At 37.9% G+C, this 14,589-nt stretch overlaps 1 protein-coding gene across 17 annotated transcripts in view; it reads left to right on the top strand.

The window, feature by feature from the left end:
• The window catches only part of TBC1D1 (TBC1 domain family member 1), a 99,919-nt gene that overhangs the window by 39,303 nt on the left and 46,027 nt on the right, over positions 1-14,589 (top strand). For all 17 annotated transcript variants that reach the window (XM_085577781.1, XM_077782801.2, XM_077782799.2 and 14 more), the window contains 3 exons: positions 9,388-9,921; positions 12,960-13,049; positions 14,055-14,159. In XM_085577781.1, coding sequence (XP_085433907.1) covers positions 9,388-9,921; positions 12,960-13,049; positions 14,055-14,159 — 729 coding nt within the window. The remainder of the gene's footprint in view (positions 1-9,387; positions 9,922-12,959; positions 13,050-14,054; positions 14,160-14,589) is intronic.

Here is a 14,589-nt window from a genome sequence, read left to right on the forward strand (position 1 = left end):
ATGGAAATTTGGATGGTTGGCACTAAATGTTTCATGCTGGTTTTGTTTCTGTGGAGCTTTTTATAGCTTCTAATCTCCTCAAATGCAAGTCATGGAAAAGAAAATTTGTAGAAGTGCTTTGGAGTTCTAGTCACTTATGTACAAGGGGCCTATCTTTAAAACTGTTGTTACTTACGCAGAACCAGTAATGTGTTTTGGCATTTCAGATTTAGGTATGTCCCACTGGAATATAACCTACAGAGTTTATCATTCTGTGAAAACAACATTTCTGCTTGACATACAGTCATTGAAGGCTGACCTTTTAGACTAAAGCATATTTTTTGTATGCAAACAGTTCATGTAGCTGATACGGGTTTGTTTATGAAATGTGGAATCATATAAAAATTATTTATTGTAGCTTGTTATAATTCCATCAGTATTTTTTTCTTCTTTTTTTTTTTTTTTTTTCTGTGTTGGCAGAGAAGGATGAAAACTGGTGAACTAACTGCTTTTTTGAGTGAAAGTCAGAGTAGTTTTCATGGGATGTTTAGTCATTACTTTCCCATCCTGCTCTCCTGGGAGTTGACCTGAGGCAGCTGAAATCTGTTACTATATGACAGAGTAGCAAATATGCTCATCTACAAGCAAATCAGAATTTTGTACCAATCAGGCAGAATGCTGGAAAAAGCTGATCATCTTCTTCACTCCAGTTCCCCTGGGGCCTTTGTAAGTTTAATGTTCAAGTAAGATTCTTCCAGTTAAAAACATCATCTGTCCCTGTGCCTCCCACCAGCAGCCCTAGGAAGAAGGGCTGTGTGGCTGTCTGCTTCCTCTGGAAGTCTGTCAACTCTGTTGTTAGAGTAAGAGATGGTGTTTTACTCTGCTGCAGATAAAACTTACACATCATATCAACCAATAGCATTCACAGGTGGACTTCCCCCCACTACCTTCCTTTATGAAAATGTCAAAATAAATTTTGAGGGGAGGGAGATTTTGACACACATTTGGGTCAGCTGTCAAAAAGGTTATTTCAGAAATAACCTTAGTTGTAGTGAGGATACACATGGAGTTTTTCTCCTTTCTTGTTTGGAGTTGGATATTGATAAAAAGGACAGAAGAATTTCAGGCTTTTAAAAATTTTGTTAAGAAATTATATTCACTTCTGTCTGTTTTGCTAACCCCTATTTTGCCAGTTGTATCAATTTTGATATCTGCCAGAAGCCCAAGAGCAAAGGAGACCAGGAGAGAGCCTGTATCCTATTGTACAAATGAAATTTAATCTGATTAATAACTTAAAAAAAAAGAAGTTACTACCTATTTTCCTGTTTTAAGTCCTGATATTGCCTTTCAGTTATAAAAGACAAATTCTCCGCCCTGCCTCAAAAAAAGACAAAGAAAAAAACAAAATAGAAAAGAAACTTGTACTGAAAGCTTTAAAATGTCATTGCTGTCTTTTCCCATTTATAGCTATTTAAGAATAGGCTTCCATTTCCCACCCCATAGCCTTCAGCAAAGTACCAAACCTGTCTCAACCCTGTGAAGGGAGCTGCTTGTAGTTCCGTCTTGCACCTCTCCCCCCCAAAAAAAAAGGATTTAACCTCTCTTGGTGATGAATGAGCACAGATATTTCTAGGTATTGCTTTACAACAGGTATTGCCTCATTGTTCAGTACTCACCTTGTAAAACGTGAGCCAGGAACCCTGTAGGTATGACCAGCAACTAGACTAGAAATGCTGTTTTTATTTGTGAAATTGTGTGAAAAGAAACCTTTGAAACAAAAGATGGAAAAAATACATCTGAAGATGTTAATGGCTTATTAGAAATATATTTTAATTTATTCCACAGTTGTTCCATTTAAGTTTATGGTACTGAATGGAGGAGCTGATTAAGCTGTGCAAGATGAAAAGAAATGGTTTTTATTGTAAGGACAGAAAAGACTGGGCAAGTATGAATTCGTGAACACCATGCAATAAGCCCACCAGGTATATGGCAGAGTATACCTGTATTCTTCCCAAAAGCACAATTTGTAGGAGGAGTCTCTTCAGAACCGGTCAGGTGCTGTTGCATCTGGAGGTATTCTAAAGACACATGGAGACTTTGCCAACTGCAGTTTGCTTTTGGGTCATGCATTTTCATGGGGAAGGGTCTGAAAATAAGAAGCAATCTAGGACATGCCAGTTTATTTGTGGAGAACAGCCAGCATTTTTGTATTTTGACTTCAAATAAGGTATGTCTTAAAAGCATGTGTAAGAAACCCTTTGAGTGTATCAGCAACATGATGCATCTCTCTTGGGGAGAAAGCACCATCACAAAACAGAACAGCCCAACTTCATTAGAGTACCAAGTACACTTAAGTTCTGTTTCTGAGCTTGTTTACAATACTCTATGAACAGATTCTGCAAATACTGATTTGGGGTGGCTTTTTTTTTCAAAAGCAAAGAAAATCTTTTTGTGCCTCTTTAAATTACATGGAGTGCTCTCAAACTCATGTGATTTTGCAAAAAGTGTACTCTTTTCTGTCTGGCTGAGGAATCATGAGGCATGTTCTCAAGCTGAGATTTGCCTGTAATATTAAAAGGAATGCAATACTGTGAAAGTGGCATACAGTACCCATAACATCAATCTGCAGTACTTTAACAATCTTCTGGAGCTAGCACTTGATGTGTGTGGAAAGTCTAGTCCCCTTTAGCTCTTCATGATAATGTCTAAACTGTAAAGAGTCTGTGTTGGCTACGTGGAGCTCTGCTCTTCAGCTTACTGTGTCAGTCATCTCAGACGATGCTAATGGCATTCATCCACTCATCCAGGTCAAAAAGAACTAGATTTAAACAGAGAGCTCTCTTCTGCCCAATATCCTTTGAATTTTAGTGCAGATTCATCAGCTTCTTAAATGCATCCCTGCAAAATTTGAGTCTTAGCCTTATCACCCTCACTTATCCCTTTCTCTGTGTAATGCCCATTCAGACCTTACTAAGGAAACCATGCCCACAAGTAAACATATATGACTGTTCTTCCTTTCACAGGCCCATGGTGATATTCAGCTGTTGAACTCTCCCTTATTAAGTCTGAAACAACACCTTTGTCTTGCTTTTGTAGGTTTCACAGCCCTTCCTAAACAGCACACTTGCACTGTGTTAGTCCTGCTGCCTGTTCCCCTGGCTACCCCTCCCAGCCCTCTGGTTGTGCTCTGACTTGTTCTCATTTTCGAAGGACATTCATGAGTTCCCTGGATAAGTGAGACACCCAGTGCATCTTATGTGCTATAGAGATAAATGTGCTGGACCACTGTGTGTGGCTGGTGAAGCTGCCAAGAGTGACACAGTTTATAGCTGTTTTATGAACAGTGAGGATACAGCAGCAAAATTTTGGTTCATATGTGTTGAGAAGTGAAGTAATGGAGTGAAGGTGACTGGTCTCTCTGTGCACCTGCTAATCGGAAGTCCTTAGGGAGCTGTTGGTAAGAATGTCTCTTTAGTCCTACCCCTGGTGCATTTGCTGTGCACAGAAAAACTGACAGGAGCTTGCAAGGACAGTCATCAGCCAGGGACTGGAAGAGCTCTGAACTTTGTTGGTCCCTGAATTAAATCTGGGTCTGAAAGTGGTTTTGTGGGAGGACTAAAAATCAAATAAAATCTGTTTATTAAGAGTCAGTGGGTAAAAATGTTTTAAAACAAGAATTGAAGCTAATGACTGGAAAAAGTCAGGGAGGTGAAGAAGACTGTAGACCAGTCTCTAAACAAGATAACAGAAGAAGGAAAAGTCCTGTGAAGACACTTGAGATAAGACCTGAATATAATAAACTTTTCACTGAAATAGAAATGAACTGCAAAGTTTGTAACTCTTTTCTACCTCAAATTTCTGCTAATGTCAAAGAGTAAGAAAATTTTGTCTTGGTATTCCTGTGTGGAACTTAGCTGTATGTGGCCCCCAGCAGCTCATCAATCTTTGAAGTTGTATCTAACTTGGACGTTTGCCTTGCTTTATGTGGGAGACTGCACCATCAGAGGTCACTTCCAAATTAAGTCATTCTGTGATTTTGTAAGGAGAAATTCTGCAGTATCTCAGTTTAAAAGAAGAGTATCTATAAACTATATTAATTAAAATGCTTTTGGTTTTAAAATGCCAATCTTTAAAATCTGTGAGTGGAGAACAGTGAGAAGTCAGTTGACCACTACTGCAGTTTAAGGAGTGGTAAGGACAGGAAATGCTGATTTGCATTGATTTCTGGACAGCTATTTTGCCACCAGTATGCTGAAAACAGACCAGCTACTTTTTATTACATATGAAACTACTGAAATAGAAACTTTCATGTAGTCTTCTAAAAAAATGCAAGTAAAATACTGTGCTGTATTACCTTTTATCTCTGTTGTATGCTTTAAAAAATATTTTAATTTTCTACTTTTAATTTTTCTACTACTTTTACAAATATTCCGTGATTGTGAATAACTTACAGGTGACAAAATATTGCTATCATTGTCTTGATACAACTAGATAGCTTTTCCCACGATATAGCTTCTCCCATAAATAGCTATGTACCCTATCTTTTCTGTAGCAATACTCTCTACTAAAATCAAGAAGGAAAGATACTAACAGCGAACAGTATTAGACTTCTTGACATATTTTATTTAGCCTGCTCTATTGATCAGGAAAAAAAGCAAGTAAAAGCACTTTAAAATAATTCAGATGTCCTCTCTTCCTTGAGTAAGCTAGCAAAATTCAATCAAAACATCTACTTGTTTCAAGAGTTTCGTGAAAGATTTTCAAGGCTTTGTTCTAGCTGGGCTGGTGTGAGACCTTCTGCGGTTCAGCCTAAGAGTCTGACCCTAATGTTTTTCTGTCTCCAGCAATTTCTGGAGTCTGTTGCATAAGTTCCTGTCAGCACAGGTCTGGTGCAGGTTAAAGAAAACCCCCCACGTCCTTGAAATTGTTAAGCTGGTATTTGAGCCTTATGCAGAGACTGGTAGGTATAAACAGGTAGATTTGTACTGCAGGTATAAACACTGCATAGCATCTAGAATAATAAATTATCCCATTTTTTTTATTTTTTTCACCTAGTCCTCGTAGCTGATGTGTTAGCAGTTCTTTTTCTGTAGCACATTTTGCTTTTTTAGCTACTATGTATAAAAGGAACAAATAATTTTTTTCCGGCTGGTCTTACTTACCAAAAGTCAGCTGTTGCATTCAGCTGTTACTCCTTTTATTAAAATAGTTTCTAACTTTTTCTTACATCTACTGACAGGATAAAGACCTTGACCTCTTACATGCTTGTATGTAAACTTGCTAGTTTCAAGGGGTAAAAATGCAACTGCAATTTATATGAGGGGGAAGAGCTGTTCTTTGTTCTTCAGATGCAGCAAACCCATGCATACTTTAGAATTACTGCCTTTTGTCATTATTTTTGGTGCATGGCATAGAAGCTGTAGCTATTTGTCTTGTTAACTGAGTAGCATGCACTAGGAAGTCCTAGGTGTTGGTTTTTATTTTGCTTGAATACCCACAAGCCAAGTCACAAGAATACTCAGCATTTCAGTTCCCTGCTGTGTCTCTGCAAAGTAAACATTCTCATAATAGCAGAAATAATGTGGTCCGCTTAAAAAAAACCCACAAGTCCAGTGTTATTTTTAATGGTTATAGATACATTATCTTTTTTTGTATCTAGTTCAGACACTCTAAACACAACCTTTTCCCTAGTACATTGCATTTGTGTCTTCTTTTCAGCAGGCTTGTTTGGCCTGAAGTGATAAGAAGGTAATGCTCTGTGTTTGTTAAATGTCATTGTTGCTTACACTGATGCATAGTTTTGTGGGTTTAGGGAAATAATTTTAGGTCAGCAGCAGTGGCTTTTCTGATTACAGAAATAATCTTTATCCACTAATTATGTATTTATATTAAGAAACAAGTCTGAAAACACTTAAGAATAGAAGTATGCTAGAAAAGAGGACTTGCATGGCAGGAAGAAATCCTGTGTGCAAGTGTTCTCCCACTGTTATAGCAAGTTCAGATTAGTAGGCACAATGACCAATAGCTATGTATAAAAGCAGTTGGTACCTATCTCACCAAGGTGAGAGAGAGTGGCCCCTCAGGAGGTCATCTAGTTCAGCCCCCTGCTCAGAGCTGGGTCACCTAGAGCAGGCTGCTCAGCCCATGTCCAGTCAGAGTTTGCATATCCACAAGGTTGGAGACTCTGCAACCTCTCTGGGCAACCTATGCCAGCTTGTGACCCTTTTGTAATTAAACAAAAAAGATATTCTTCTTATGTTCAGAAAGAGCATACAACTCCAAGCAACATTAACTTAATTCAGGAGCAACTTCATCCTTGTTGCTTTTTGATGCAAATTGAAGAGTCATAAAACCTGATTCTCTTTACATTCGAATTATTTTTTGGAGGTTTGCAAGAGATGTGGTTACTGTTCACCCAGTGGCATGCTGCTTAATCTGGAAATGTTCCAGCTGTGGTTAATAAACATTTGCCAAGATAAAGCCTACATCTTTATCCTAATAACCTGAAATAATTAAATGTATTTTTAACAACTGTTTACTTCGTGTTTATTTACTAAGTATCCAGGTCTGTTTACTTGGAGAGCCAGTGTCAGAGGATACAGATGGCAAGTGGATTGTTCATTTTCCATACTTGCATAAAAAGTCTGGAGGGGTACAGGTAGATAACAAGAGCACAAATCTTGATCAGGCAAAGAGCAGTTCCAGGGAAATAAGTATTTTGGAATTTTTTTTCATTCATCATGGATCTTGTCTTTACTAATGAAAATATGTAAATGTTTAACATATATAAGCATCACAGGAAAGTGAGGCGATGATCTGTTGCTTCTGCTGCTGCTACATCAATTGCCTAATCATAAGTAATAAAATTTTACTAGCAGGCTGAAATTTTTTTTAGGTCTGTAAGTGAGAACAGAAGAGTCTATGTTTTTTAGTTAGTATAGCACAGAAGCCAGCTGTTACTTATCAATGACATGATTCAAGCCCTAGCATGTGTGAAAATAAATAAATAAATACTCCCCTTGATTTTTCATCAACATGCCTGCTTGGTCTCCTCAGACACAAAGTTTATTAACTACTGCAGTCTTTCCTTGTGATGTAGTGTCTTTCCCTAAGCACTGTCTGTATATAAAGTGTAACCACTGTTGAATAGCTATTTTGTCAATGTCCAAGGTGTTAGCAAAAAACTTTGAAGAAGTCACATTCAGTAACTGCATATATTGGCTGGATCCTTAATGCCTTGTCAGGGCTTTAGGTCAGCTGTAATACTTGCAGCACCTGCACTGCTGGAAACTGTCCTTATAGTCACTGACATGTGTAGCTGGAGGAGCTTTAGTGTGGTTGAGATAGTGGTCCTCTTTTGAGAGCAGATGTTCCTGACTTTACCAAAGCAAGCAGAGTTCAGAAAATGCCTCTGTCCTTTGCTGCTGCCTCTGCAGCCTCAGCAAAAGTGGAGGTGGGATTGCTGGTCTCTGCAGCTCAGCAGTAAAATTGCCTATTGCTGGTGAGTTCAGACACTGCCAAAGAGTAAAACATGTTTATGAAAAATTGCTAAAGCAGTTGCACCTTCAAATGTGCATAGAATGAAGTTTTATGTTTTACTGTAATTCTGATATGTTATGCCACTCAGAATTGTTTCTTTGAAGGAGTGTTGAGTAAATAAAACTGAAGAAGACCTTAAGCTCACTGTAGAGCAAATGCATATTGTTTGAGGTACTAAAGATTTGTTCTACCCTTAATGTTGTTCTTGCATATGATTAAGAAGCTCAGCACAAACCTAATTGAGCCCAAGGCTTTCTGACTGGTTTGGGACATATCAGAGAATGGACTTAAAAATTCCTGACCCTGCTTTTCTTGCCCATTCTTCGCTATTGTCTTTGCTGAATGATTAGCTGATGACTTAAGCCTTGTGCTGAAGGGTGAAGTAATGCTTCCTGAGTTCCTGTTTTGTAATGTGTTACTTACTGTTTTAAAACCACTAGCAATATGTTTATGAATATTGATCTATATATCTACCTGCCTACCTGCCTATCTATCCATATCTTTATCTTTGTTTCCTTGTCTAGAAAAGGAATCCTATTGAGGTCTTTATGAGCACCCAGAATATTAATTCAATTTTCACGGTTCAAATTTTTTTTCCCTCAAAGTCCTTTACTGTTTCCTCAGTTAGTTTATGCACATTACTGCATTATAATTAAGCAGTAGATAGCCATAAAAATGTCTGAAAAAAACAGAGGCCGGGTATCCAAATTATTCTCTAGGTTTTGGGATGCCTTTTCTCATAGTGAAGGTGGTTCTTCTGGGCTGCTATTTTAGTCTGCTGCTCCCAGACTTTTTTCTGTTCTGTGTGCAACCAAATACTTGTAAGTAAAGCGAGTTCCAGTTGATGCTTGACAGGGGACATTTGTTTTGTCAGGAAATTAACACACTTTGCATGGATTTTTCTCAAAGTAACTTTGGTAAATGAAACTGGCAGAATTAGTAGTTGTAATCATAGATGGTGGCCTGACATTTTTATTACTGCAGGAGCAGCACAGACTGCAGAAGAACCTTAATCTCCTAGGTCAGTCAAAGCAGTGTGATGTAACCATGCACTGGCCTCACAGCAGCTTAACAGAGAGCATATGCATATCGCTTCCATCTAACCATATCAGCAACTGAGACCGTTTGCTGCCACTCAGAATGTGTCACATGGCAGTTTGGGTTCTAATTACAACATCTGTGATCTGTAGCAGACTGCTTTCTTATACAGATGCCCTGCAAGTCATACTGTATGTGAGGTAATACTAGTTAAGTGTGTCATCTAGGATAGTAAAATAAAAATTAACATCTAAAATAATGAATATAGTTATTTTAGAATACAGCCACTTACATTTTTTTAAAAAATCCCACAAAACTGCCATAACAATGTAATATGCTCTTACAAAGGGGAAAGCAAATTTGCAAGAGACTCATTAACATACGTGACATGAGTGTTTGAGTACGAGAAGGGAGTGAAAAATAACAGATTAAATAACTTTACCAATTAATTAGTCCATGTCTTCTTGTATGCTTTTTGAAGTAACTCTCTCTTTCATTTTGAGTTGGAATTTGTCATGTTATAAAGGTTGCTTCAGTAGCAAAAGTTTTACTGAAGATGAAGAGCATTGCAAGGGACAAAGTTCTTTTGATAAAGTGTTGATGGTGGTGAACTCCAGGCAAGGAGACAAATGAGAAAATCCTCTTCTCTGTATTTAGCTGTTATAATGTGTCTCTTGAATAAATGCAAGATCATTTCAACTGGTCTTTTATTTTTGAAACTAAATCAAAGTATCCTTCCAGGAAAATCACAAAAGGGAGCCTCTTAATTTTGCGATTGGTTTGTCATAAAGTACCAGATGCTAATGTGTATTTTTTTTCCCCCTCTTGTAGGTGCCTGAGATTATAAGCTCTATTCGACAAGCTGGAAAAATTGCCCGACAAGAAGAGTTTCAGAATAATCTCTCAGATGTTGAAGATCCTTTTGCCAAAAAGTTTGAGGTGCTCTTCTGTGGACGAGTAACAGTAGCACATAAAAATGCACCTCCAGCACTCATAGATGAATGCATTGAGAAATTTAATCGTGCAAGTTGTACAAAAAATTCAGATTTCAACTCATCATCCCAACAACATGAAACTGCCAGTAACTTTGGAGGTTTCTCTTTCAGCAGCAAATTGCGGTCTGTATTCCAGCCCTTGGTCAATGAACAGGAGGAAAAAAGGCCAATTAGGAAGTCTTTTTCTCAACCTGGACTTCGTTCATTTGCTTTTAAGAAGGATTTCCAAGAGGGAAGCCTTAGGAGTAACAGCTTCGTCAGGTCTTTTGAAGAAGATGCAATTTCACTGAACCTAAAAAGTCAACTCATCTACGGACACAGTGTTGTGCAGCCAACTGACATTGCGGAAAACCGGACTATGTTGTTTACGGTAAAGCAAGATTTGCAGCTTCTGGTGGCATTTTCACTTCTTGGAGCTTGGAGTGGCAGACACCAAAGCAGATGTTCTGACAGATGGCAGTTACTTTTTTGATAACTTAATTGCAATTACCAGAGCTTAACTTAAATGTGCCTGTTTCTCTGGAGAGCATTACTTGTTAGTGCAAATTGGTTTACATGTTCTAAATAAGTTTATGTTAAATAGTTTAAAACAGCACTGCCTGAAACCTTGGGCTTATAAAGAAAACTTTTAGAAAGTTACTGCAAGTTAGTAGGTAGTTGTGCAGTTGCAGAATGGTATGTACACTTACACTAGTTAGTAACAGCAGAAATAAATTTCCAGGGGAATGACTTATCTGTAGCTAGAACAGAAAGAGCAAACCATGACTGAGAGCTAGTAGACTTTGTCCCATGATAAGCAGTGTAATTGATGAAGGTGCTCCTGCAGCCAACATGTTTGTGTAATGATGGAGTAGTAGTTAACAGCTTCCTATGCTATCCACTCGTGCCTCCACTCCTGCCCTGATTTGGTGTGGCTAGCAATGCCCTTGCCTTGACAGGTGAGCAGCAAAACTATTTTCTAAGAACTGAGAAGCAAGTAAGGAATGTGGTATTTGCTCCTCTTACAGTCCTCATGATACATAAGCTATGCAACATATTTTACTTAGTTTGTGTCTTCTGAGCATGATACAAACCTGGAGCTGATACTGCAAAGACTGACTCTCCTAAGGTCATCTTGGATCCATCAGCTGCTGCTGGAGCTGAGCATTCTTAAGGCCAGTAATGGAGTGGCATGCGTGCAATTATATCAGGTTTTTTAAAGCAGGGAAAGAGAATCCTTAAGGAGAATTGCCACTGTGTTATATCTGTAAAAAGCATGCAGAAAATGTTGTAGTCAGCTATACCTGAATTAATGCTTGTGTTTGGTTGTGGCATCAAACAGTGAGTGCAAGAAGGTGGAAGGATGTTTCTTCCCTAGAAAAAGAAACCCATGTTCACCTCCTTCCCCTGAACATGTATTTCACATAGAAAATATAGGTACACTTTGTAATAATAATGCCTAATTTTAAAAAAATCCTGACTCCATTATTGATTCATGGCACATATTTTAGAAATAGAGAGATTATAGTTGGGCTGGGTAGGTCCAGATCCTCTTACTCCAGTGTGTGCATTTTTAATTTATAGTAAATAGATGCAACAGTTCTCAAGGACATCTGCAGCTTCACTCTGAATATAATGTCAGTCACCTGCTGGCAGCCACATTTCCGAATCATGAGATGTTGCTGATATGGCTTTGTGTCTTGGGTTGCTTTTTGCCAGGGAAAATATTGTTTAGTATGCACAGCTGTATTCTCTTCCTATTCAACCAGTCCAAATTCAGCTGAATGTAAGGAAGTGAAGTAACTCTAGTTTGTGCCTTCAGTATCCACAGGCAGCAGCTGATGGCAGAGCTGAGTTTGTTGGTTACCTGTCCCTCGTGTTCAGCAGGTTCTGAGTTGGGGAATGCAGGGAGAGTGCTTGGGTCTCATCAGTTTGTGTGTGGCTACATATGGAATGCTTACAAGTGGCTTAGTATCCAGAGGGAAAAAAAAGGTTGGTTTATTCTCAGTTAGTTGCTTAGATTTTGCCCAGGACTGCAGCAAAGGTTAGTTGATGTATGAGGTGTGAAAAATACTCAGATTAATTATCTGGCAGCTCTCCTCACTTGATTCAAAAAGTCCTGATTTTCTTATATTCTTCCTGAAGAGCTGCTTTCCTAGACAATTTCTTAGGATCTGGGGGAGGAGGAGGGGGCATTTTTAGGTTTTTCTCCTGGCTGTATATTGAGGGTGAGGAGGAAGAGGTTGATTGGTTTGGGTTTTTACCCCTTGTTCACTTGACTTCAAATGATCACTACTGCCCAAGGGCAAAATGTAGAAGAATTATGTGGGACTGAGCAGTAAGAAGGAGCCTCTTGATGCAGGGAGGGGAAGACAGCAGCAATCAGGAGTAGGTGTTGGAAGGAATAGCCCCACGAACAGAGGCAAGATCAGCCCCAGGGACAATACAAGGAAACCAACAGGCATCTGGGGAAAACCATTGTGACTGATTGATGTGAAAGAAGAGGTGGAAGGTGAATGCACAGGACCATTTGTAGACATACACAGGTGGCACATCTGACTTGATCTATTCACACACGAGATTCATCCCTTCCCACTTCCTTTAGAAATACATTTACATTGGTGCTACTGATGTTTTTATGTGCATCTTCTGGGATTTGGTACTGATTGGAGCAGGTTTCTCCAAATCATGCTCATGAGTGAATCCAAATTCCACCTGTATTCCTAAAATCTGATATGAGACTTGTTTTTAGCAGTCTCTAACATGCTAGAAAATATGAGGAATTTAAATTTTTCTATTACTATCTTACAAAGATGTTGCCAGAAGCTGAAAAAATGAAAACAATAGTTTCACCTTAAAAATGCCTCTTTCCCATCAATGCTTAACATAATCTTTTGCCTGTACAAATGGCCTACAGATTAAATTACATTAGAAAATATACTCTAGTAAATTCATTTGTATAGTTAAGTGCTTTCAATTAAAAGTTATGTGTGGCATAAATAAAACTCAAAAAAATTATTAGGTAGAATACAGGAAGAGGCACATGCTTGGATTTAAATTTTAAAGCAGTCTCATTAGGTAGCTTCTGTGACTGTGGTACATTCCAAGACTGCAGAAAATAAGAAAAGGGAGTGTGAGTGTATTTCTCTCAGGGCAAAGTAGGTTACTTGTGATACAATATTGCTCTCACCTGTTTAAACATTTTTTTCAGTCTCTTGTCTCGTTAAACCTCAGTGCCATAATGTGCAGGGCTCTCAGTGCCAAATCAGTGATGTTGCAGTATTCTTTCTGGTAGTAATGTGCTAATTGATATAAATACACAAGGAGAAAAAAAATTGAGATCTATATTCAGGAAACATTTTTATAGTGGGTCAAAAGGGAGCGTAATGTTACTTTTCAGCATCTTGAAATTTATTTTGTTCTTTTTAGATTGGCCAGTCTGAAGTTTACCTTATCAGTCCTGACACAAAAAAAGTTGCAATTGAGAAAAGCTTTAAAGAAATATCCTTTTGTTCTCAGGTAAGATTGTAATGTATTCTTTTTCTATTTTTTTATTGTATAAATATTCTCTAATTGTGAGTGCTCATGTAATCCTCTCTCCTTGCACTCCACATGAAGTCTCTCAACAGTAGTTTCAGTGATTGCTATTGGAAAGCTGCTAATTAATCAGTAATTTTATAAGACCATTCCTTTTCCATGCTTTGCATTGTGATTTCTGAGATAAAGACTCTCTTCTGCGTGCAGTGGATGAATAATACTAGCTAGAAGGAGCACACTGGTCAGGAGCACACTCTTGTTTGAGATTGCAGTGAGAATGATTCACGGTTGTGCAAATCATGGTATCTCTGAGCCATATTTTTCAAGAAGTGAGAATGAAAGGAGAAAAATTATATGTAAGAGTTATCTGAAAAATGCTTTAAAAATACATTTTTTTTAAAGAATATAAGTTGCATGTGTTTAAATAAGGACAGTTCTCTGACATATAGACGTGATGCATATGTGATGCACTGTAGGCACGCATGTGTCAGAGACCCCTCATTCACTAATCCCTGTTCCTTGTGCCACAGAGTTTGCTCTGTCCTTCTGCCTGAGTTTTTTTGTTTGTTTGTTTGTTGTGTAGGTTTTGTTTTCCATAAATTACTTTGGTTTTCAATTTGATAATAATAGCTTTCATCACTAAACATACAGGCACGTATTCTAAAAATTTCAGAGTAAAATACATTTTGAATAGAATTTATTAATCTTTGGGTCTGCTATATGGGTCTTTTATACTTCATCCATTAAAAAAAAAAACAAAAACAAAAAACAAAACGATGTCTGACTTAATTGAAACTCAAAATATTTGTGCAGTATTAGGTTCTATAATAGGACAGAATTGTAATGGCCAGATGTCTTTAATGTAGCTGTAACAAAGATAAGTGACCTATATGTAATGCTATTTTGTTCTTTTCTTCCTGAAAGAAATACAGGTACAAAACATTGAAAATAGGTATGACTGTTTCATTGCTGTTGTTTCTTTGCTAGGGAATTAGACATGTGGATCACTTTGGGTTCATCTGCAGAGAGTCTTCAGAAAATGGAGGCTTCCACTTTGTTTGCTATGTCTTTCAGTGTACAGATGAAGCACTGGTAAGTGAAAGAAAATAATAGCCAAATAGAATGTTAGGCCTTAAAACTCTTCTATTGTTCTATGCTCTGTATTTTACTGAATGTCCTCCAATCCTATTCAACTCAGAAATGCATTTCAAAAATGTTACTAATACAGCAGTCTGCAAGAGACCTTTTCATTTGTTTTGAGGGCAGAAGTTAAAATCCTCTTTAAAATCCACTAAATCTTCATTTCACAAACTCAGACTTTATGCCTCATTTTGGGGGTGAGTTTCTCTTAGAACACCTGTTCTGAAAATCAGGACTACACTCCAGTGGTCTAAGTAAGACAGGTGCATCACAACTGCAGTAAGCTTTTTGCTCGTAGACAAGAAAGGGGTTGGAGATAGAGGGTATGATATTTCATTAGACCACAATAATAAGATTGGGTGGCCTGGAAGAGACAAGAGTT

This window comes from Lonchura striata, chromosome 4, assembly GCF_050655825.1.
Source record: "Lonchura striata isolate lonStrDom1 chromosome 4, ASM5065582v1, whole genome shotgun sequence".
NCBI lineage: Eukaryota > Metazoa > Chordata > Aves > Passeriformes > Estrildidae > Lonchura > Lonchura striata.